Below are 26,034 nucleotides of genomic sequence, written 5' to 3'. Positions count from 1 at the left end.
ACCAAAGGCTTTTCATCTCATCTCCGCTCCTTTCACCGACTCTCTTCAGTCTCCCACTCATCGCCGCTGTGTTGCATATTTATCTGTTTACGAATGCTACCTCAGTGGTCACTGCTCTTCTGAATTGTCTGTTGCATCCTTCCTTCATGAAGTACTGTGGGCTATTATTCTGTCCAACTCTTTAACACAAGAGTTAACCAGTATTCTCAGTCCTTCATGTATGCAACAGGTCAACTTCGGATCTGTCTCCTTCAGTCCATATTTCCCTCTGACTATGACCCGCAACTTCTTCTTCTTTTTTTTTTTTTCAACGCAATGAGTCCAATTATCTCGAAATGAACGAATCTTGAATTAGGCTCTACTTTTCTTACTTTGTTCTTGGAAAGGACAACGTTACGTGCCCCTAGCCATTGGCTTTTTCCTTTTTGCACACAAAATAAGATATATGATATCGTCTTAAGGCAGCAAAAATAATTCAAAATAGGACGTAATCATTATGAGAGGGTTTTAGCGTTTTTTCTAAGGTGCATTGGTTTACAGAGCGCAGTGTACTCTAGACTTGGTATCTGATTTATTTTTGTTGTTTGTTTCTCATTGATCCTGAAGTGCTTTTCTAAATTTTTATTTATTTATTTATTTTTTACCTTATCGATGGTATTTTGTTCTCATCGATGGTGATAGTCCTATAGCAGTTTGTCACATCGAAGTGAAAGCGGGATGACTGACTTTGAGGCGCAAACAATCAGAGGTATATGCCACTCATTGACAATCACTCCAGCAGCGGCATCCACGAGAACGTTTTGCCGTGTGTACCCAGCTCATTTTCCACATGAATGGTTATTGATGTGAGCATTTAACCCTTTCAGACGGATGACGTCTGTTTTCCTAAATTCCTGATGCCTCCATACAATTTTTTAAAGAGAGATTTTTCGAACTGGAGAGGTTATTGCAGCCTTTATTTACCCTTCCACGGCAAACAGTCTCCCCAGAGTTGATTAATATCGTCTACATGCAGTAAGGATAAGTAAGTAAAGCACTTAACCAAACTGAAATGCTTAAAAGTCTGGAGATGTGACCTTCCTTCAATACGAACAAAGTACAGTCCAGGGCAATAGTCCTTTTGATATTCCAGTCCATTTGGCGTTTGAGGTTTATTAAGACGTAATAAGATGGGGAAGGTGTAAGGGTATTGACATTAATTATATACCTCACTGCAGCTAGTGTAATTGACCTTGTTTTGTTCTAGTTAGGCTCCACATATTACATAGGTAGAGGCTCTTGTTTTTGGTGGTATTATTACTATTCCAGTCTCAGAGTCTCGCGACGATTCCAGGAGAACTGGAGCCTACGGAAGGAATCTGAAGGGTCCGGATTATGTGTCCTGGCATAGACCATTACAGATAGGAAAAAGAATCCAAATCTTCTACGTGCAGTGACAGAAAGAGTCATGTCAGTATTATGAGTGAACGAGGTAAGGTGGTCATGTCTACTAGAGATTTCAACGGGACCTGAGCAAGTAATCTGAAAATGAAACTTGGTGGACCGACTCCTAAGAATTTATTTCGTTTTATTAAGATAATATCAAATCTCCCCAGACGGAGACTAGTGACTGTCCACAGGACAGTTACGGAGTTCTAGTCGTTGCTATCCTTGTAACTCACTAATATGAAAAGTAGAGGTCAAAGGTTTAGGCTGTATTCTTAACTGGTAAGTACCCGTGCTTTTAATATGTTCATTTTTGGCGTCGTATACCACACTGAATTAAACGCCGTATTTTCATTGGCAACTAGTACCAGACGACCCTCCCAGCTCTGTGGTGGTTCTCTACACTGAGCAGCTATCTTGAAATCATTGAATCCTATTGATTCTGGTCTATGATGGGTGACTGAGTTGGAGATCTGAGGTTCTCCCCTGCCAAAGCCCGCCTCAAACCAACCAGCACTAAGCCAGCGTGCTAAGACGTGCCTTACCTCTCCCCACTGGGGGGTTCCGGATCTGCAGTGGATCACTTACTTACTGCACTGGCCACAACGATGATGACGAAGCTCCTTGTTATTTGATCGTGGAAGACATCTGGAGCAAGAAAGCCTATCGAACTCCAGACAAAGCTGCAACATCATCATTGCAATACCATTAAATAATACGCGTTTTAACGGCAGTACATTTTGTTAAGTTTGTCAGTAATTGGTATGGGAAAACATCACTGGGGGTGAATGAAAGTAGAGGGAGAGATTATTTATGACTTTATGAGTTTTTTTTTTTTTTTTTTTTTTTTTTTTTTTTTTAGTGAAATGTAATGAAGATATGGAAGATAGAGTGACGTAGAGTAGCAGAGGTTCAGGAGAGGATGGAGGGTGGAAAACATATGATGAACAACAAAATGCGGAGGAGAGTTTTCTACAGGTGGCTAAACTTAGAATTACTGGTCGAGTGCCGAACTTAAACACTGCCATAGAACTACACCCTACCTGTCCACTCCACCGTGTAGTTATAGCGGCGTTGTAGCGAGTTGTAGCAAAATTGTAGCGAGTTGTAGCAAAATTGTAGCGAGTTGCAGCAGGACTGTAGTGAGTTGTAGCAGAACCGTAGCGAGTTGTAGCAGAATTGAAGCGAACTGGAGTGAAATCGTTCCAAACTGTAGCAGAAACGGGTTGTAGTAGAACTGTAGCGAGGTGTAGCAGATATTAGCAAGCAGAGTTAATTTAGCAAGCTGCAGGGCATTTTCCAGAATTATGGTGGCATTTGGAAAGTTTATTGGTATTTTTGCGAGGTGTGTTGGCAGTGATTGGAGCTGTGTTTTGTTTTCGCCAATTTCTGACTGTTAAGCGAATGATACTGTTGTGCGTGAGAGAGAGAGAGAGAGAGAGAGAGAGAGAGAGAGAGAGAGAGAGAGAGAGAGAGAGAGAGAGGTGGGTGAGGATATACATACATACAGACAGACAGACAGACAGATAACAAAGACAAAATAACAGAAAGACAGATGGATAGAAAACAGACAGAATAACAGAAACACAAACAGGATGGCAGATAGATAGATAGATAGATAGATAAATGACGAGAGAGAGAGAGAGAGGGTGGGAAAGAAGTGAAAATGATGGGGTGAGTGAAAGAGAAAATTAATAACGCTATAAGTCACTCCTATCTAAGAGAACCGATTACAGTGGTGGGTGGAGAAGAGGGAAAGCAGCAATTTGGAGTGTGGTGGGTGGAAGAAGAATAAGAAGATGATGATGATGATGATGATGAGGAGGAGGAGGAGGAGGAAGAGCGAGGATGATGATGAGGAGGAGGAAGATGCAGAAGAAGAGCGAGGAGGAGAATGAGAAGAAGAGGTAGATCAAGGACGAGGCAGAGTAACATGAGAGAAGAGTATACGGATATGAGAGTTTAGTGATGTGAAGAAAGGGCAGAACAAGAATGAGGTGGAGGAGAAAAATAAGGTATGGGATATGAGAGAGGGTGCAGGAGAGTGGAGTGATCGGGAAGAGGCAGAAGACATTACAGTGCTGCTCATCAGAAACCCACCACACGGCCGAAACCACTTCACTCACACGGCCGAAACCACTTGACTAATACGGCCGAAACCACTTGACTGACGGCCGAAATCACTTCACTGACACGGCCGAAACCACTTGACTGAGACAGAGAGTTCAACCTTCAGAAAACCGCGTGGCCTTTGATCACCTAGCCTATCCGTGCTCTTATAAACAAGGCATCAAGGGACTCCCAGGCCTCTCATTCTCGGTGGTTAAGGGAGCTCCTTAGCACCTCTTCCTTACTGATTTATTTTTTAATACGGCTTGCTAATACCGTTTTGTACGTTATTTACACTAAGGATGGAGACATTAGAATGACCAAAGCAACACAAAAGTGGACGGCAAGGTGTAATAAACAAAATAAATGTGCTTAGGAAGAGGTGTTAGGTAGCTTCCTTAACCCACACCCATGAAAACAATCAGGGTGCCTCCGCAGAAAGATGGAGTCCATCTCCACTCTATAGTTTTGTCTTTAATTGTCTTTGATGTTTCTGAAGCTGTGTGTGTGGGGTTTGTATATGTTATCGTTGTTTTTATTACTGCAGTAGGACGGCAGAGACTTTTTTGAGTACAAATTGGAAGACGTTGGCCATCCTTCAGCAGGCCACACCAAAGAAGTGACCCCACACGCAATACAGAGATATCAAATGAGCTTATACTAGAACAAGTGCTACCCTTGCAGTATGATATGCTTGGGTGTTTGGGCTAAGGTGTAGGTGTAGGTCTTGCTGTGGTATGATTTAGCTTCTGTTGCGTAAATGTAAGAGTGTGCACTTCTTGATTATGCATTTATCTGGCCAGCCATTTTAGATGAACGGCTGTGTGATACATGGTTAGGATTTTTTTATTATGTTTATGATGATGAATATGATAATGATGATGATGATGATGATGATGATGATGATGATGATGATTAGTATTATTATCATCATTATTAGTATTATCATTATTATTATTATTATTATTATTATTATTATTATCAGCAGTTGTATTAGTAGTAGCAGAAGTAGTACTACCATTATTATTATTATTATTTCATTATTTTTATAATTATTATTATTATTTTATTATTATTATTATTATTATTATTATTATTATTATTATTATTATTATTATTATTATCACTATTTTTAATAATAATAATAATAATAATAATATTATTATTATTATTATTATTATATTGCTGTTATTGCCATTACGTTGTTGTTGTTGTCGTCGTTAGTGGCGCTGCTTTTGCTGTCATCATCATTATTAATTACCTTTTGTTCTCTGTCGGATTTCTCTAGCACTGTACCGTCATAATCTCTCTCTCTCTCTCTCTCTCTCTCTCTCTCTCTCTCAGCGTCCTGGTATGACGTCATAAAGGTGAAAGTGAACTCCGGCCGTTACCTGTGTGGGCAGCGGGAGAGAGAGAGAGAGAGAGAGAGAGAGATGAAGAAAATTAAGAAGCACAATAAACAGAGAAGAGAAAAATTCCAAGGAAGAAAGAAGAGGACAGGAAGAAGGATGAAACAGAGAGAAGGAAGAAAGTGAAGGAAAGAAAGAGAAGGAAGGTTTTATAAACAGGATAAAAATGAAAAAGAAAGAGAAAAATAATAGAAAAAGAATGAGAGGATGAAAAGGAGAAGAAGAAGAAGAAGAAGAAGAAGAAGAAGATAAGGAGGAGGAGGAGGAGGAATAGACAAAGAAAAAGAAGAAAGTGTAGAATGGAAATAAAGAAAGTAGGAAAATCTGTGTTGAAGAAAAAAGAGTGGACGAACGAGGAAGAAAAATGAGGAATATGAGCAGCAGTTAATCTGGATATAAAGGAAAACTGGCAGAGAGAGAGAGAGAGAGAGAGAGAGAGAGAGAGAGAGGAGTGAAAGTTGTGACAGTGGGTGAGAGAAGAAAGGGAGGGAAGGGGGGAGTGGAGGGAGGGAGGGAGGAAAGCAGATAGAGGTGGTGGTTTGTCAGTCTACGTGCCCTTCTTTCCTCCCTTCCCCCTTCCCTCCCTCCCTTCCTACAGTATGTTACCTCCTCCCTACCTCTACGCACCCTCCTTATATTTTTCTCTCCTTCCCTTCCCTTCTCATTCCTTCCTTCCTTACATTTCTCTCCTCTCTTCATCCCTCCGATACATATTCTTTCCTCCCTCCCTGTCTCCCTTGCTTCAGACAGCTGCTATTTTAAGCCTTTCCTTCCATCCCTCTCTTCCTTCATTACATACTCCATAAAGCAGCTGTCTTACGTCCCTTCTTCCCTTTCTCCTTTCCTTTCTTTCCTCCCTACACGCTTTCCTTCCATTCCTTCGCCCCTCCCTCATACAGTATTTTACTTCCCTGATTCTCTTTCTCCTTCCCTTCCTTTCTTTTCTCCCTACTCGTCTTCATTATCTCCCTTCCCCCCTCCTTCAGTGCAATACCATACCTTTTCCATGAACCGACCGATAAAATAATCTCAGCATTAACATATTTGGAGCCAAGATTTCCCTTTGCGTGTTTTACAAGCACGTGAGACTGTCATTCGTAAGCAAAGCCCATATCACAGACGGCTTTAGAACACAGTAATAATTCTCTTCCCTCCCTCTTTCCCTCCCATCTCTCTATATCTTCCCTATACTTCCTTGTTTCTGCCATCTCTCCTCTGTGCCTGGTGAGAAGATGTGTATGATGGGAGGCGCTGTCTTCTCGTTTATCAATGTAGCAGGTTTCCTTGGTTACCTATGTTTGTGTTGTGTTTGGATTTATGGTTTGATATTCGTGTGTGAAGCTTAAGATGTTGATATGTGTGTGTGTGTGTGTGTGTGTGTGTGTGTGTGTGTGTGTGTGTGTGTGTGTGTGTGTGTTTCGTTGTGTTGTGTTTGGATTTATGGTGTGTCGTGGATGTTTGTGTATGAAGCTTAATGTGTGGGGGTTTGTATTTATTTATCATTATTTCTATTCTTGCAATATGACGGCAGCGACCTTTGAAATTACGCTGCCAGGATCAAGCACACTAATCTCTGCCTTCCTAAAAGTAATATCTGATCTCCCTCCTTCCCTCCTATCCATCAATCCTTCCTTCTTTCCTTCCTAATTTCTTTCCTTCCTTCCTTATAATCCTTACGTCCTTATCTCCCTGTCTTCCTCCCTCCTCTGTCTCCCTCCCTTCCGCCTATCCATCTCTCCCTCTCTCTTTCCCTCCCCCCCCCTCTCTCTCTCTCTCTCTCTGAAGTGAAAGGGAAAGCATTCGAAAATTTAGAACAGGATCTGCTTACCTCATTTTGGGGGTTGTGCAATTCTCCTCTCTCTCTCTCTCTCTCTCTCTCTCTCTCTCTCTCTCTCTCTCTCTCTCTCTCTCTCTCTCTCTCTCTCTCTCTCTCTCTCTCTCTCAGTGGCACTTAACCTATAAATGGAGAGAAACCTGCAGAGTTGCTTTGAGTTGTCTGTCAAGAGAGAGAGAGAGAGAGAGAGAGAGAGAGAGAATCAGATAACAGAAGGAAAACCGCTAATAATATTTTGTATGCGTCTATTCTCAGTTTTATTTCGATTTCTCTTATTGTTGATACTGAGGCTCAGAGAAAACGGTCTGGCTAATCTTTTCTATTTGGACAAAGAGAAGAAAGTGAGTGAGATTAATGCAAGAGGAGAAAGTGAGCAGCGGGAGGGAGGGAACCGGAGAGAGAGAGAGAGAGAGAGAGAGAGAGAGAGAGAGAGAGATGAAAGCCCGCGAAGGTGAGAACTAAATCAATCTTCACATAACACTAGGAGAGATTTAGATATTATAATTGGTTAGGGCAGCAAGCGTGTGTGTGTGTGTGTGTGTGTGTGTGAATAGCCGTGACAGGACCAATCAGAAATCATCTAACACTTTCGCGTGTATGATTATGTAGAACGAACAGCTGAAATGATTGGCGGGTGGACTCTCTCTCTCTCTCTCTCTCTCTCTCTCTCATCCAATATATACCAGTATCCTTTCAATTAGTGCATTTTTTTTTTTTAATTATCACACAACATGAATATTGACTGGATATACTGTCGCATTTTCTAATTTCGCTATATACTGCCTGACGCCGCATCTAGTGAGGGGTATCCCGAGCAGAGCATCCTACATATTCTTAACATGGTTCTCTGTCTGCCCCTCTTCTATTCCCAAGCAGCCCACAGACATCCTTCCATACTCCGTCTCTCTCTGTTCGCTTTAGGCTATACGGCTGAACCACCACAACGCTGCCTACAGTGATTCTCTCCTCACGTCTCCAGCCACATCCATTCCACTTCACATTCATCTCCTGGTTTAATCTCCTATATTAAATTGACTCCTTCTCTCGTCTCGGCATTGCACAGGCACTCGTATAAGGTTTAGTTATTGTTAATTTTAAGGTCTTTATATCTATTGTGAGCAGTAAATTGCTGAATAATTGTTTACTGAAGATTCGTTGCTATCTGATAGTCCTCATATAATGGCACCAATATAGTCGGGTGATGTTCCTGCCAGGTTAAACAAACGTCCTTGAACTAGTTATCCCTTGAGAGAAGAATGGAGGACTACAGTAAAAGGACTCTCTCTCTCTCTCTCTCTCTCTCTCTCTCTCTCTCTCTCTCAAGCATACCCCAAACGTCACTACCGTACCGTACGTCAGGGCTGGAATTATCACACTGCCATGCCACACTCTCTTTACTCCCACACTCAGATTTCTTTTCCTTGTCGCTGCTCACAGTCGGGTCGTGTTCTCACTGGACTAGGAGAATCCGTAACGCCTCTTCCTTAGCGATTTACATTACCAATTAACCTTAAAATCTTCATGTACCTCATCGACGCAAACTATATTGATTTTAAAAAGATATGAGTAAAATGCAAGACAATATGAGGGGGAAATATCCAAAATAAATCGCTAAAGAAAAGTCCTCCGAAATCTATGCCATCGAAAATATGGCTGAAAATCCCCGTTGCACTCCTTCCATCCTACGCCTTTTTTTTTTCTTATTATTTTCCCTCTTCACAACATTTCCTAAATATTTGAATACCGTCGCCTTTTCTAATCCTATGCCAGTTCGTCTCTCATATTAGAGTTCTTTTCCGTGCTGCTCTGAAACCCCACAAAGATATGAACAGACAGATACATAGATTGGTAGGTATAGATGAATGGGTTGGTTAGTGGATGGACAGATGGACAGAAAGATAAACACACACACACACACACACACACACACACACACACACACACACACACACACACACACAGATCCAAAACAGCACCACGCCCCCAAATATATGCACTGGGCTACGTTTCATTTCTCTTCCATATCCTTATTTTCAATGTTTTTATCTACATCCAGCTTAGCCTACCAAGGATAAAAAAGACAGAGATGCTAAGAGTTGGAAGAACTGATCTTAGGGTAGAAGAGAGTGTAGTAGTAGTAGTAGTAGTTGCAATAGGGGTAGTTGTAGTAGTAGTAGCAGCAATAGTACCATCATCATCTTTATTATTGCTGTATTGTTATTATTATTATTATTATTATTATTATTATTATTATTATTATTATTATTATTATTATCATCATCATCATCATCATCATCATCATCATCATCATCATCATCACCATCATCATCATCATCATCACCATGGCTTTTTAATTCACTATATCTTTATTTTTCACCACAATTCATTTAGTCTTATAATCCTAGTGCTTTCTGCTCTCCAAACTTTCTACCCCAAAGAGAAACCCGCCACTTTCTTCCTTCCAGAGTATGCGGGCGTGGGTGGTGGTGGCGTGGGCGGTGGCGGCCTGGGCGAGTGTGGTAGTCTTGGCGCTCCCGGATCCTGAAGCTGAACCGAATCCCGATCCGGACCCGAAGGCGAATCCCGACCCCGACCCGGATCCGGCCAGGGAGCGACGCCAGTTGTGTGAGTTTTTGAGAGAGAGAGAGAGAGAGAGGGGGGGGGGACACCATTATGAAATTATTAGATAATTTATATAAGTAAATTAGTGGTTTGTTTTGTCGTTTCTTAAGGTTTGTCCTTGAGCAACATTTTTAAAAATAATCAGTACAGAATAGCATCCCAAACTTAATACTCTTGCTGTTTTTGTATTAATTACTTAATTTCCTAAAATAACACAAAAATTTCCTTTTGATAACATTTTCCATTCTCAACATGTGCTCTTGTATATTATATTTTACATTTGTGAATTAAAGCATGAAGATGTTTTTCTAGAGGAGGTTATAATGCTGTTTTCTAAGTAAATATTTTTTTTTATTAAATTTGCCTTGTGTAATTTGTTTAATTTTCATAATCTGTTTATTTTATCAGTTTGGAGTCATTTGACCTTGGATTGATTAGGTATTTTGGAAATAAGTTTGGACTGGAGCAATATTGTTTTATTACAATGACAGTAAGAAATATTAAATAATATATCAGGTTAAATAATATCGTAGTGTTCTGTCTATAATAGTTTTCAAGTTAGTGTAGCATGGATGGATTACATTGGCAGGTGTTGTATACTGGCCTTTTATTTACACGAGTCCTTAGGGTCGCATTCAGCTCGCCTTGGAAGGCTTTGTAGCACCTCTTCCTTAGCGATCTATGTTGCATCCTATGCCTCACTATTCAGATGCCTTTTGAAGATTGCCATAGACTGCATAAATAACACACAAAATCAAATTAACGGGCATTGGTGACTAATGAGCTGGTAGGGAAAAGATGCTTGAAAGTTGACGAGAGTATGAGAGTTTAGCCTTTAGATTATCAGGCAGGTACATTATCACAGATACATAACGCTCACTAACTACTGTATGCTTACGACGCCTGTGACCTGACCTAGCCCCTGACTGGACTGACAGAGCCAAGTGGAGAGAGATCAAAGAGTGGAGAGATCGGTAGATGGAGTGATCAAGTTATGGACTGATACCTGCCATGAGTCAGATTTCTTTATCTATGAATCTGATTATCTGATTCGTCAGACTGAACAAATCCGGACTGACGTTTTGTGAAAATCCCAGTATATTTCGTTTTATTTTATTGTTTATTTTTTAAATAGATAAGTAATTACTGATGGTATAGCTCTTTTCAAGCACCTGGCATTCATCATCCTTGGAAGTAATTTGTTAATATAAGTGGTTCGGGTGAGTTTTGTATCATGGTTATTAATAATTCTAAATAACACTGCTGAAATATGTTTTAATTTTCGAACACTTACTGCTTACTGCTTATGGTGCAGGCATTTTAGTAGCTCCTGTGATAATACAAGGAAGGAATTATGAGTGGAATTTGTTCCAAACGTCATGTTTTGAAAGCTATAAGAGGGGTCACAAAGCGTTCAGTGCCATCAGGCCCTCCATCATCAGAGCCTGGAAAACATTACTATTTGAGTTGCCCAAGTAGCACCACACAGTTTCTGGTAACTGGTTGTGGCGGAGAACCTCAATAATTTTTTTTTCCTCTGGTTTATAGGAGTAGAATGTGAGATGTTTAGTTATTCCACTCCCTGTGGTAGATGTTCTTAGCCGTGCGGCAGGTGCAGGTTTATTACACGTAAGAAGAGGTAAAGAGGAACATAGCTTCTGAACTAAATTTGATATCTCTAGTGATAAATTTGACGTTCATTGATGGGTAATGTATCGCAGAGTGACGATTCTATGGGACCTAAAATTTTATGTCGTTGTAAACTTTTGCCTTGATGCGAGTATAGGAAGTGTGGAAATAGGCAGTTCCCAAACTTGTAAACTCCTGAGGACTTACATCTTTATTACGGAGTGACAGTTCTCTTGGGGGAGATGGTCTTGTAGAGGAGAGGATTATGCACTAGGGGAACACATTATTCTGGGGGGTATGGGTTACCCACAGGTGGGGGCTACTCACACCTGGGGGGGATTAATCCCAGGTGTGGTAGGTCAAGGTGGGAGTTGCCCCCCCGATCAAGGTATTCCTAGGGCAGGGTATCCCCACATGAGGTGGGAGGTATCTCCGGGTCAAAGGGTATCCACAGATGAAACATCCCCCCAGGACAGGGTATCCTCCAGGTCAGGGTATACCCAGATGAGATGGGAGTTACCACCAGGTCAAAGGGTGTTTCAAGGTCAGGGTGTCCCGAGATAAGGTGGAAGTCACCCCCAGAGCCAAGGGTATCCCCCAGAAAAGGAACTTCCCCAGGCCAGGGTATGCTTCAGGTCAGGGTATCTTCCAGCTGAGGGGGTTATCCACAGTTAGGCGGTTACCTCCGAAGGGGGTTAGGGAAAGGGTTGGTAGCGCTGGCATGCCCCTTGGTGAGGTTAGATAAATGTTGAGTATTCTCAGACACACATTGTCATATCAGAATAGTTCAAATCCAGTGCCGCATGTGAGATTGTGTTGATTTAGTATTAAATGTATCACGGTGCTGAACGGTGAAAAAATAATGAAGAAAATATAATAGGATTATGTTATGAATGTTTGTTATTGCCATATCTTAATGATCATTTACTGATCTTGAAAGAAGTCATAAGCTCGTCAAGAAATTTTTAGTTTTCCACGCTGGCATCCCTAGTGTCAGTGCTCTTTAAGGCACATTTGTTCCAAATACGAAAAAAGATAGAAGGGGGTGATGAGTGTGAGAGGACAGGAGTAGTACTGTAGAAGAATGGCATGACTAGGGTAGTTCGTGCAGCAACAGGAGCCTGTCTTGCAGCGGCCATCAGCCACATGCTGCGGCAGATGCAGCACTCGGTGACATCCCTGGGGCGCCGTGTGGTGCCTGGGGTGCAGTACGCAGCTGAGCGGTTGGCTAACGATGTGGCGCCGAGCCTGGGCCAGGCGCTGGTGAAGACAAGCAACAACATAGCAATGCGTGCAGCAGAGGGGCTGCAGGCCACGGCGCAGGTGGTATCCACAAAGATCATGCCTGCTATTGAGGATCGCCTGGTGGAGGCCAGCAACGCCGCCATCCCTTACATCAATCAAGGCATTGATGCCCTGGGCACTGGCCTACAGCGCAGTGCAAATATGGTGTCAAGGGGCACCGCAGCCGGCCTGGATCGCCTGGGCTTTCGTGTCCTGGGCCAGAAGCGCCACAACCGCGTCAAGACCATCACCAGGAACATCCATAGCGGCATCAGTAGCGGTCTCAGCTCACTGGCCAGCGCCATCACCTCTCTCAGCTCCTCCGACACTGGTACGACCACACACCAAAACCATAACACTGACTACTACTACCACTCTAACCAGGACTACCACGACTACCATACTAACCAAGACTACCATGACTACCGCTTTAGCCAAGACTACCATGACTACCGCTTTAGCCAAGACTACCACGACTACCATACTAACCAAGACTTCCATAACAACCAAAACTATGAGGTTAGCCGGGATAACACTAACCCCACGCATGCAGGGGTGGGCAGTGTGGGCGAGGCGGTGGGGCGTGTGGTGAGCAACACAGCATACGCCCTGTCCTCCCGCCTGCTGGGTCAGAACCTAACGCAGGCCGTGGCGCCCATCGCTAAGTCCGTGTCTCAGGCTGTGGGCCAATCCGTACCCGCAGTCTCTTTCGGCGACGGACGCATCGTGATCGACCTGCCGGGGACCGAGACGGAGAGGACCGAACCCACTCCCCGCAGCTGCACTACTCCGGCGGGGCATCCGGGGCTCTGCCAGGACCTCAGCGACTGCCCTGACCTCATCCTGGACCTCACCAACCTCAGGAAGTCTGTCTGCTTCAAGAGTCTCTTCGTACCCGGCGTCTGCTGTCCTGGCACGTGAGTCACTGCCATCAACATCATCATCATCATCATCATCATCATCATCGTCGTCATCGTCATCATTTTCATTATCACCATCATCATCGTCATCATTGTTATCACAGCCACCACCTTCACATCATCATTATCATTACCACCACCCTTACATCATCATCATCATCATCATCATCATCATCATTATCGTTACCATCATTACCACCACCCTTACATCGTCATCATCATCATCATCATCATGACCCATATTCACACCTACCTTGTGAATCAGTCAGGTGAAGCAGTAGGTGAAGTCAGTGTCAGATGAAGCAGTAGGTGAAGTTAGTGTCAGGTGAAGCGGTAGGTGAAGTCAGTGTCAGGTAATTCAGGGGCTTTCTCGTTGACTTAGGAGGCTTTGTAGCATCTTTTCCTTGCAATTTACTTCGCATAACTGGTAAGGAGTGGCTGGAGACACGGCATTCCCTCCTGAGGTGACGAGAAGACGGGCCAAGAAAAGGAGAAGTCAGGGTTAGCTAAGGTCAGGATCAAAGGATTCAGATACCACTGATTTTTACTTAAAGTGCCCAAAACGTATAATCGCCATAAAATTTTAACCTGTATGATTTTAACATACATTATTTGTTGGCCAGTTTTATTAATTTCATTCATATAACTTAGTCATTTTCACCATTCATTTACCCATTCTTATTCTCATTTTATCCGTCACCATTGCACCTCATATTTCCATTCACCTAAGAAAAAAAAAATCTTTCTTTTACTCTCATTTTCGATCATCAATCTCTCTTTTATGCTCATTTCCACTTATCCTCAGCCCCCAAATAGGCTACTTTCACCCTCTAACATCCTTGCTTGCTTACTCACCATCATCCACCAGTCTCCACCAAGCCTCCCCTCTCACCATCTCACTCATTTCCCCACTCACCTTCTCCGCCTTCACTCAGCATTAATCCCTCCATTTTGATGACGTGTTTTATAGTTCATTTTTTCTGCCTCTAGACGATTTTATTTAATTTGGAGAACACCTTTTGATATATAGGAGTTAGATCTAGGCTTCATTAACCCCTTCATTACTAGCGGTCCTTCCTAAGTTTAATAATGAAAATGGCGTCACGGTACTGAAGGGGTTAGCCATACGTTCATATCCATAGACCTTCAACCTTCATCTTCACCAACACACTGTCTTTTACTTCTCACCCTTACTTTCCTTTTCATCCTCACCCTCATCTTCACACTGTCCCTCACCCTCATTTTTCCCCTTACGCTTACCTTCACTCTCATTTACCCTCCCTCACCCTCACCTTTATATTCTCACTCCCTCACTCTCACTTTCCCCCCTCACCCTCATAATCACACTCTTCCTAACCCCCACTTTATCCCTTTCCATCCCCCTCCGTACAACCTCTCTCCTTCCCCTTCCTGTCACATTTCCACTCCCCTTCCTCTCACCTTCAGCCATCCTGCTCTCCCACTCCCAACCGTCACTCTTCCTCTCATCATCACCTTCGTTTTCTCACCCCTTCTCCCCTCACTTTCACTGCTGCTCCCCCCACAGTGACATAGACGGCGGCCAGGGCAGCGTACGACCCTCCGCCACCACACGACCGCCTCCACGACCCGCCACACCGTCTGCAGTCATCACGCAGCGCCCTCTACCGGTACGTCATTCTCACCCATTCACTCTTGCACGTATTTTTCTTTTTTCACTTTATTCAGTTTTGTACTGGAGGAGACTGAGGCTTTATCTAACCCCCTGCAGTTAGGAAAATCTCTCCGCAGCTAAAATCGTCTGATATAGTGAAAAAAAAATTGAAAGTGGTTCGTCCTTCAATAGAGTTTTAAAAAGGTATTAGTCTCACTTTAGCGTCTAGAATACGTCTATAAATGTCATGTTACAAGACGAATGAATTGCTGAATAAGATGTAGTAGTAGTAGTAGTAGCAGCAGCAGCAGCGGCAGCAGTAATAGCAGCAGCAGCAGCAGCAGCAGCAGCAGTAGTAGTAGTAGTAGTAGCAGTAGTAGTAGTAGTAGCTGCAGTAGCAGCAGCAGCAGCAGCAGCAGCAGCAACAACAACAACAACAACAACAACAACAACAACAACAACAACAATAACAGCAGCAGCAGCAGCAGCAGTAGTAGTAGTAGTAGTTGTTGTTGTTGTTGTTGTTTTTGTAGTAATAGCAGTAGTCGTAGTAGTAGAAGTAGTAGTAGTAGTAGCAGTAGTGGTTGTTGTTATTGTTGTTGTTGTTGCTGCTGTTGTTGCTGTAACCCCAGGTCCATCTGTAATGTGAACCTGGTGGACTGCAGGCTGAAGCTGCCCTTCCCCGCTACTTCCCTTCCTCCTTTCGGGGGATAGGGAAGTATCTGAGGAACGTTTGTATAACCGAGCATCTTAGCCGACCAGTTTCATCGGTGCCACCACATGAAGGCATCCCCCACCAGCCCCATTGAATATGTAGATGGCGGTGATAACAAAGGTAAATAAAAGTGAAATTAACCCAGCACGCCTCAGTTTTCAGGGTATGTGCGTGGCTAAGTTTTGCCAGGATAAAATAAATAGACTGTAGGGTATATATTCTAAACTTCTTGTACTTCCTTCAGGTCGCCGGCAGTACCCCCCGACCTCCCCCCATCAGGCCTGTCACTGCCCCGACCCCTGTCACTGCCCCTGCTCCTCCACAGCCACAGCCACCACCCCACCAGCAGCCTCGTAAGTACCCTCCAAGAAATAGGGACCTGGGAGATAATTCGACGGTTGTGTGTCATAGTTTTGGAGAACACTGGGACTTGGAAAAATATCTGTCTTGCATATTGAGCCTCGCACAATCGATAGGCACTGACCTAGACCGCCTTCTTCCTCTCCCCGTCCCCCCATCCGCACGTCTTCGTCCTCCTTCTCCTCGACCTTCCTTCACCTCTCTCGCCACTCACTCCCACCTCAACAGAACTTTCTCCTTCATACATCACCTCCCTTATCACTTCCCTCTCCTTCCCTCATCGTTTTCACTCTCTATCCTCCCCCTCCCCCTCTCCTCTCCTCCCCATCCAGTACTTTCCCTTTCTTACATCACCTCCCTTACCACTTCCTTCTCCGCCCACCTTATCTCTCTATCATCACTGTTTCCTCCCCCTCGTCCTTCCTTCCCCATTAGAGTCTGTAGTAGCATTTCTGTGCAAGTGATGATGTCCAACTGTCTTCGCTTATAATTACTACAGAGGGTGGTGTGTTGGAGGTCTTCTTCGACATTAACGTATTAAGTTTCACGTCTGTTGTGTTGGGGCGACGACTTTATAGTGGTCAAATTACAGTAGATGTGTGACGTAAACAAATACACCGGGTTCACAGAAGATCCCCAGCACACCAATTCCTGTAGTACTAAAGATTGGAGTCGACTGTTTATGCATTCTGTATCACTTCCACTGGTGCTGGAGAAGGACGCCTTCCCGTAGTGGCACTGGGGTAACTGGGTGATTCCTCTGCCTTGCTATGCAAACGTCCTTCAGCTCCTTCCCTATCCCCTGAAAGCATGGTGGACTGCGGGAAAAGGAACAACTTCAACCTGCAATTCACTGAGTTCACGTTTAGGCTAACCTGGGTCTACAACAGCAACAATTACTCCCACCCTCCCTTTGTTCCCACCCATCCACCCCGAGTGCAATGGGTCTGTATGTTCGTATATCTGTTCAAATCCGTAGTAGCATTTCTGTGTAGGTGGTGATATATATATATTATGTATCACTCCCACTCTCCCTTTAACCACCTCCAGAGTGCGGTGTGCCTCAAGTGCCAACCTTCCGTGTGGTGGGCGGGGAGGAGGCGCGGAGGGGGCAGTGGCCATGGATGGCGGCGGTGTGGCTGCATGGCAACAAGAAGACGGAGTTCTGGTGTGGTGCATCCCTCGTCAGCCCCCACTACGTCCTCACCGCTGCCCACTGCACCAAGGACTCCAGGGGAAAAACGTGAGTGCAGCCTAGGTATTGGGGTCTTTGTCGAACTTGGGTATTACAGCTCTTTCACCTTAAATTTGGCCGTGATTTTCATCCTTTCGTTTTTTATGCTGCGTAGCTCAGTGGCAGATAGACAGTGCTACTACTTCTCCTTACATTAAGAACTCAGTATAAGAGACAAGTTGTGTTTAATTTGAGTCTGAGTTTGAAGGTCAGGATTTGAGTAGAATTTGGATATCAGAGCAACATTTGGAATCCGGTATTCAGGCAAGACGTGAGTACTGTACCAGGGGTAAGGCTAGGGAAAATTTGAGTGTTAGGGGCTTAAAGGGCAAGATATCATTACAAGGATGAGAATATACAATACAATGGGCTAGGATGTGGATTTGGGACAAGCTTGTGTATCGGTGACATCGAGGACCAGTAGCACTAGAAAAAGACACGAGCATCAAGGTCAAGGCTGGTTATCAGGGGCAAGGGTGGACATGAGAGACAAGGTATAAAAAAATTAGAACATGAGAGATGAAGTACAGCAGACATTTTTTTCGCACTATATAGGCATTTCCTGTCTGCAGTACGAGAGTCAAATAAACGAAAGACAAGAAAGAGAGTCCCCCCTCCCCATAACCAAACCCTGCAGCTAAACACAGAAGGAAAAAGTACGAAAGAACGACATATTAATACTACCCCCCTCCAACTTCCCTGACACCGCCCTGACCTCCCCTCACCCTGGCCCTGTCCTCTTCTCCTCCAACCTCCCCTCACCCTGACCCTCTTTAATCTCCACAGGTTCAGTCCCCGGCAGTTCAGCGTGAGGCTGGGTGACCACAACATTTTCAGTGACAGTGACGACTTCATTTCACACCCACAGACTCTCAGGTTAGTTGACATTTCTTGATTTCTGTAGTCTGTATATCTGTTTATTTGTCTACCTGTCAGTCAGTGAGCCTATTTGTCCATCTGTTTATTTACCTCTATCTGTTCCACGCTTCAGATAGTACCCTCAGTTCTGCACTCACATTTTCTGCAACGACGAGGCGCTGCTGAAGTTAAATACCCTTACCTCTCTTTGTCTTTATCTATGCACATACCAGTCAGCCAGTCTATCTATATACCTCCTCCACTTCCCCCAGAGTGAGCGAAATCAAGCCCCACCCTGAGTTCCGCGCCCACGGCTTCTACAACGACGTGGCTCTGCTGAAGTTAGCCACTCCTGCTACTTTAACCCAGTACGTCGTGCCTGTGTGCCTGCCTGACCCCGCCATCGCCGCGCAGCCCCTGGACGCACTTGTGGGGCAGACCCCTTCAGTTGTTGGATGGGGGTCTACTTTTTATGGTAGGGGAGGCGTGGTTCTGTGTGTGTGTGTGCTTAAACTCCGTATTCTAAACTAACTGTCATTCACCCCATATCCACTGCAAACCCTGAACCCTGTAGAACTTCTGACACCTCTAAACCCCCAGGAGGCCACGAGAACCCCACCCTGCGAGAGGCCCAGTTGCCCATCTGGCGAAACAGCGACTGTGACGATGCCTACTTCCAGCCCATCACCGAGATATTCCTCTGTGCCGGATTCGTCGAGGGCGGCCGGGATGCTTGTCAGGTAGGGGCAATTTTAACTGGTAAAAACGAATTGACTGTAGTCTTTTGGGGAGGGGGACTCTTCCAAATGGCTTTAACTCCCACGTAACCATAATTACCAGACGATCATAACTGCGATGTATCAGGAACTCAAATGACCGTAATTCAATGGCAAATCCAAATGCAGTAAGATATTTAATGCATGTATTTTGGTAAACAACACCGGTCTTTTCTTATAAGTTAGCATTGCTTTGCCGAAAATAGGGGGCGTACGCCCCTCACGCGCCCTTACCTCCAAATCCTGCCTGAGTAACACCCAGATGACCATATCTCCCACATAACCATAATTCGCAAATGACTGCTGGTATTTTCTGCAGGGCGATAGTGGCGGGCCCCTACTGCTGTACGTACGGGGCCGCTGGGTACAGATAGGCCTCGTGTCCTTCGGCAACCGCTGCGCCGAACCTGGCTACCCCGGCGTCTACACCAGGATCACTCACTTCCTGCCCTGGATCCTCAGAAACATGGTCTGAGCCTCTGCAGTAGCGACAATCCTGCATTCCATTCCAAGTTACCCTCCAGCATACTCGCATACAGGGCAAAGAGCGAGGAGAGGAAGAGAACGGGGATGGGGGAAACACAAAAATTCAAGGAAATTACCTCATAAGTAAGCTGATGCTAAAAAAAAAAAAATAATAATAAGCTGTAGATTACGTACTGCCCGCATTGCTGACAGGTTATGTACTTGGTGGCGTGTCTGTCTTCATGTGTCTGTTCTGGGGGGATCCAACTTTTGAAAGCCTTGACCTTATAATCCGCATTTTTGTATACTGGTAGTTATTTACCACATCTATGACAACACAATAATGAATGTCACAGATCAAAGATCAAGGTCATTGGAGTGACATGATGCCTACCCCAAACGGGCGTTTGTTGCCCGTCTCGTGAACATTCTATTTTATCACGTCTTTAAGTTTACAGTAGTCTGTCGGACTGTGGGTATGTATGATTATCGTAATTGCTGAGTTCACTTAATTATATAAAGCAATTGGTGTTATTATATAATTTCAGGCAGTTTATGTTGCAACTTTAATACAGATTATCTTCTGTCTGCTATCTCCATCCCCCAACCCCCTAAAAAAGTTCGAGTTTGTTCCGTCTACGGACACCTTCCAGTGTGTTGTGTGCACTTTGTTACCCACAGTGACTCTCAAAGTACAGTAACTTGAGGGGCGCTATAGCAAACTTGATCTCCGTACCATACTCTCAACAGGCCCTTCAGGCCATGCCAGTTCGCTCTCCCCTGTTTCCTTCTTTTCTGACTTTTCGTCTTGTTGCAGTTACTGGTTTATCCGCTGAATATGAAATTCATAAAATTGTGTTCAATCGCCTATTTTTAGGGAGAAAATGGTAAACAAATGGACTTACTCTCCTTGAATTTATACTGACTTACATTTGTAACGAAATCGTCACCACAGAAATACGTAAAATCCCAAACAAGATTTTTTTTTTTTCACGATCTCTGGAATGGATGTGATACTCATTTCATACTCATATTTTTTTTACATACATTAAATCCTGGTACAGCCATCGCTATCCTCATCATCAACCACTGTCAGCCCACTGCACGACAAACGCACCTCCTCTATCTCTCTCCACTCTGACTACTTGGTTGTTAGTCTGCTGCATCACTCCCCAGCATACTACGGAATTAACCCCTCCATTTGGTACTTTGCTTTATCCTTTCACTCCATCAGTGGGTTGCTATTGTTACCCAGTCGGTTTGTTTTCATCTGATGGAACTGGACCACTCCCACAAGTTGCATACTGTGTTGCGGTTGCCTGAAATTCGATGAGACATAAACATACTATAGTTGTATGTCCGGTTCTCTGTTGACCTCCTTCTCTGAATCCGCCTTTGGGTTACCACTGTTATTTTTTTTAGGTGTCCATTTATTTTTTACAATAGATGTGATGTGCCCATGTCCATTTGTGTATTATTAAATGCTGGAGTTGTATATTCTACTTTTGTCTGTTCTTTTGTTCAATGACAGCTCCATTTGTCCTTTCACATGATAATTTGCATTTCATTCCATTCCTCTGTGAACATTATTAAGTTTACGTTCTGTGTTCTTTGCCAAGGTCCAGAGGAGGGCAGATTATTTCATGTACAGTGCATACCAGCGTCTGTCCTTTGGGAGAGGGAAGCAGTTTACTCCTCATGATTCCTATTCTCCACATAATGCCATTGTCATAACTCATGCCCTCTGAATTGTCTTCCCTGAGTACATAATTCCACAGTTCATTATGTGTTACAGGAACAATACCGTGTGCAATCCATGTACAGTAATATTAAGACACATGCCCTTTTTTATGTAAAGGTTGCTTTAGAAATGCAACTGAGGCATGGATATGCAGGAGTACGATGAGATATTGTCATCTGAATATTTGATCAGTGATGTGTTTGTTGCTCATTATGTTATTTGTCGATTAGTTGTCGAATACGTCATCTATCATCATCATTAAAGAAGGTTCATCTATGGTACTCGAAGTGCAGCAACAACTTCTGCTGGACAGATGTACAGTACATTACGAATAGGCTAAGTGTACATTGTTTTACATAAATAGAAGAGCCTTTGTGTAATTTTTTTTTTAATTGTTCCTTGTACATATTTTATCTGAAACTGGAAGCTGTGTAGATTAGTTCGAAGACAAATGGATGGAAAGAGGTCACAATCTTTCTCTTAAAAAGGCAAAACGATTAGAGAAGACCGTATGAGGGTCACAGGAGAACTGATATTTAAATGTAAAAAAGGAAAAGTATATGGCAGCGTACTGCTTGGAAGGGGGAAGACGGTTACAGAGGATCCGAAGAGTGAAGAACAAAATGGGTTCAGAGGAAGTAAGGATTGTGCTTATCACGTATTTGCACAAAGATGTATGGCGGAAGATGGTTTTATGGATTTATACCTATCGACTGCACGAAGGTCATGAAGGTAAACAATCAATATTAACTAAGCCATAGTCATCCGCTAGAACACGACCCACAACATTCGATATTACATCCAAGTTCCCAATTCCACCCCTGGCTGACCTGAGACAAAGAGGAAACTACTCAGTCAAGTTTTCAGAAGTGAATATTAGTTTGTTTGCTGGATCTCTCCCTACATTCCAAAAACCATTCTACACCTGAACCCATGTTTGAGGTACTGGGTGGGAGCAGATTAGTGACAGCAAGTGGTGGTTCTCGGTTCTACTGCTCAGTTGCACCTGAAGGCCATTAACACTACTTGAAAGTGTACAGTACAACTACCCGTCATCACCCATGTGCATACCGGTCGCCACAACATATAAATACGTAAACAGATGATAAATTAGACCAGTAGGCAATATGGAAAGTTGCTATTATTGCTCTGACCTCATGGACCCGGGCTCACATAGACAAAGCCGGATGGACATACAGAAATCCAGCTACTTCAGTCAGACGTTCTAAAGGCTTTTTGTTCCTCTCACGCTCAAGATTAGGCCAAATGCGTGGGCTTTGTGTTGTGTGTTGGGGAAGCCGCATTACAGTGAGGGTTGTGTAGGTTGTTTGTAAGTTGTGATTTGGTGCTGTAACAAGGAGCCCTAATATCGAACTCCGATTTTCCAGCCTTTAGTTGTACGTACTAATCCATGAACCATAAACATGCTGTACGCATGTTTTAAGGTAAGTAGTGGCGTGCACAGACATTTTGGGGTGGGCGGTGGGCTTTAAATATTTAGGGGAAAAAAATGCTGAGAGAGAGAGAGAGAGAGAGAGAGAGATCAGTCCAGGGCAGTCTTAACTGAAGTGCATGCATTTGGGGGGGAGGGAGGCGCTATTTCTGGGAGTGTGAAACATGCCAGTCAGTTGAAAGCTACTAAATTGAAATTTTTAGCCATGGAGTGTGTTACCATAGTTAGCTTTTCATGACATTAAACCAGTGTATTAGACACTGTTGTCACTGTTCTGAGAAATGAAAGGACACACACACACACACACACACACACACACACACACACACAAAATTATTGGAAACCCAAGATGTAAGGAAAGCCCCAGGACCTGTTGGAATTTCTAATTGGGTGCTGAAGGAATGCAGAGAACAACTGGCAGATAAAATTTACAGTTTAATCATGTGTTCTCTGCAAGAGGGGAAAGAGCCAAAAGAATGGAAGAGGGCAAATGTGGTACCAATTTATAAGGGAGGAAACAGGGAAGAACCCCTGAATTATAGACCAGTGTCTCTAACCAGCATGGTCGCAAAATTGTGCAAGAGAATCCTGAAAGATAGATGGATAAAATATCTAGAAGAGATGAATATTTTGGCCGAATGTCAGTTTAGATTCAGAAGTGGAAGGTCATGTGTTTCTAACTTGTTGAGCTTTTACTCAAGAGCGATTGATGTGGTACAGGAGAGAGATGGTTGGGTGGATTGTGTGTACTTAGAGAAGGCCTTTGACAAGGTACCTCATAAGAGACTAATGTGGAAACTAGAATATATAGGAGGACTGAAGGGGAAACTCCTGGATTGGATGAGAGACTTTTTGAGGGACAGACAAATGAGGACAGTAATAAAGGATAGGGTGTCTGGATGGAGAGAAGTAACAAGTGGAGTCCCCCAAGGCTCGGTGTTGGCGCCAGTAATGTCCCTGATTTACGTAAATGATATGGTAGCTGGAGTGAACAGTTAGGCAAGTCTGTTTGCTGATGATGTAAAGATCTTGAGGAAGGTAGAGGTTGAAGAGGATTGTAAAATGCTGCAGGAGGATCTGGATAGGATACATGAATGGAGCCGGACGTGGGAAATGAAATTTAATGTAAAGAAATGTAAAATATTGGAAATGGGTAAAAGTACCTGGAGGCCATCACTGAATTATTTGTTGTGTAAAGAATTAATCACTAAAATGAGAGAAGAGAAAGACTTGGGAGTGCTGGTCCAAGATAGTTTGTCACCTGAAAAGCACATTAATAAGATAGTTAGAGAGACTTATAAACTCCTGACTAACATAAGAGTAGCATTTCACTATATGGATGAGGAGATGATGAAAAAATTGATAGTGGCCATGATCCGCCCCAGGTTAGAATATGCATCAGTAGTGTGGTCCCCACACAAAAAGAAAGATATAAACAAGATTGAGAGAATACAAAGAACAGCAACCAAGATGGTCCTCAGTCTGGCGGATCTGTCATACAAAGAGAGGCTGGAAAAGCTGGATTTGCCTTCCTTAGAGGAAAGGAGAAAGAGGGGAGACATGATTGCAGTGCTCAGGACAATGATGGGAGTAGATAAAATTGACCGAGAAGATCTGTTTTTATGGGATAAGAGAGCAACAAGAGGACACGGAATGAAATTGGAAAAGTCAAGCTGCTTGAAGGATATCAAGAAACATAGCTTTCCATACAGAAGTATAGATTTATGGAATAGCCTTGACAAAGAGATCATCCAGTCTAAAACTTAAATGAGTTTAAAGCTAAATTTGACTTACTGAGAAACAGCGATGGGAACCCACGAGCATAGCATATTTCGTGTGTATCTCAATAAGGTATAATGGGTAAATACAAAAGGTGGTGCAGGAGAAAAACATTCATGTGTGTAAAAATAAACTAGATAAATGTGGATATGGAGACAGGACAACACGAGCATCTCTCAATTCCTGTATACTACGAATAGGTAAATACAAATAGGTAAATACACACACACACACGCACACACACAAAGGTTAACTTAGGTCACTGTAACCAACGGGGCAAAGGAACAGGGTCTCTAGCCCCTTTCAGCACGCCCCTAGGATGATAAGTAAAATTTCTGTGGGATGAATATCTGGAGGGGTTTCGTGTAGGATGCTGTATGCTTTTTTTTTTTTTTTTTTTTTTTAAACAGTAGCGCGGTGTAGTGCAAAGCCATGGAGTAAATGCTTGAAAATGGATAATGTGTTGTTGGACTTGGTTAACTGATTGATGGAAATATTTATTGTTGTAAAGGGGAAAACCTTTAAATGACAGTATTATGTGTGGAATACTGTATACAAGTGGCGTTAATGATTGAACGAACGCATTCGGATCATGAGGGTATTGTAAACAAACATGGAGGAAGAGAAGAGTCCGCCGCCCTCAGATCCTCCTTCGGAATCCTCACAGGAACACACTGAACAGCAAAGTAAAACGACTCAACTCAAGAAAAGTTAGTTAAACCTGCATTTATTATGGTATAATATGCATACGCCTAGGGTAGTCTTTTCATAAATGAAAAGGACGCCGCCCAAGTAGATCCCTTTTACCCCGACTTCTAAGACCATACGTCGAGTAATTTAACTGAGAGCACTAACTTATAGGATACACACCTGACAGGGACAAGTCTGTGACAGTAATCAGTTTTACATACTGCAATATGAACGTAGCACTTTTTTTTTTTTTCTTTTTTCCAGTAGGCCACTCGGGGATGAGTGAGGTTGGTCACTCTCATCTTAAATGTCAAGATCAACTTGCCTAGCCCCGGGCTCCTACGTTCCTCATGGGGCGATGTAGGATTGGATGATGATGATTTCAGTTTTCATGGTAACAAGCCAAAACCAGAATTCAAGTATTTTGAAGTCTTTTCTGTTTATATCTGATTAACTGCTAGCACTATTCTTCAATGAAAGAGTGGTAATAAATGATCCCTGAGGGTATTAATGTCTCTCCAGCAGGGAGTAATGACTCCAAGGGGGGGTGAGGAATTAATTAAAAGTGTCAAAATATCATTCTTTGATTGCTAAAAAAAAAAAAAAAAAAAAAAAATTGGACAGGAGAGGGTTTCAGTACCATTTACAAGACCTACCGGTATGTATGCCCACATCTTGAGTATGCCGTGCAAGTATCACCTCCTCACCTAAGAAGAAACATAGTGAAGATAGAAAAAGTACAAGGACGACGAACACGTCTGCTCCCAAGCCTGAGATATTTGGACTACGGAAAGAGTAAAAAAGCTAAATCAACCAAAGCTTGAAGATCGATGAAAGAGAGGAGATATGACTGAAGTATTTTAAATCTTGGCAAAACTTGAAAACATTGACACAAGGGACATGTTTAAAATCAACAACATGGATCTTAAAAATCACTCTAAGCAGTTATTCAAAAAGTATATTAAAACCCAAACAATTTATCTATCTGTCTGTCTATTGCCAGACACCATAATCCCATAAGGGGTGGCCATTTGACTTTGAGTTATTTGTTCTATGGGGAGGTGCACTAACCCTCCACCAAGCCACATGTTGACACGG

General features: G+C 43.2%; 2 protein-coding genes across 3 annotated transcripts in view; both read left to right on the top strand.

The window, feature by feature from the left end:
• Positions 1-9,245: 9,245 nt before the first annotated feature.
• On the top strand, positions 9,246-19,283 carry LOC145415539 (uncharacterized). The gene is made up of 11 exons (XM_080284764.1): positions 9,246-9,402; positions 10,991-11,017; positions 11,500-11,652; positions 12,161-13,229; positions 14,779-14,881; positions 15,825-15,933; positions 16,991-17,183; positions 17,961-18,050; positions 18,305-18,507; positions 18,633-18,772; positions 19,128-19,283. Exons 1-11 carry the CDS (start codon positions 9,246-9,248, stop codon positions 19,281-19,283), a joined length of 2,400 nt encoding a protein of 799 aa, XP_080140890.1.
• Positions 19,284-24,842: 5,559 nt separating this feature from the next.
• Positions 24,843-26,034, top strand: part of Atg12 (Autophagy-related 12) — a 29,200-nt gene continuing 28,008 nt past the window's right edge. For both annotated transcript variants that reach the window (XM_080284829.1, XM_080284828.1), the window contains exon 1: positions 24,843-24,956. In XM_080284829.1, the coding sequence (XP_080140955.1) occupies positions 24,860-24,956 (97 nt within the window). In that variant the 5' untranslated portion in view covers positions 24,843-24,859. The remainder of the gene's footprint in view (positions 24,957-26,034) is intronic.

The sequence above is a fragment of the Coenobita brevimanus genome, chromosome 103 (assembly GCF_032717465.1).
Source record: "Coenobita brevimanus isolate Jiangsu-jjx chromosome 103, ASM3271746v2, whole genome shotgun sequence".
Taxonomy (NCBI): domain Eukaryota; kingdom Metazoa; phylum Arthropoda; class Malacostraca; order Decapoda; family Coenobitidae; genus Coenobita; species Coenobita brevimanus.
The sequence above is the reverse complement of the archived record's forward strand: the minus strand, read 5'-3'. Positions and strand labels throughout refer to the sequence as shown.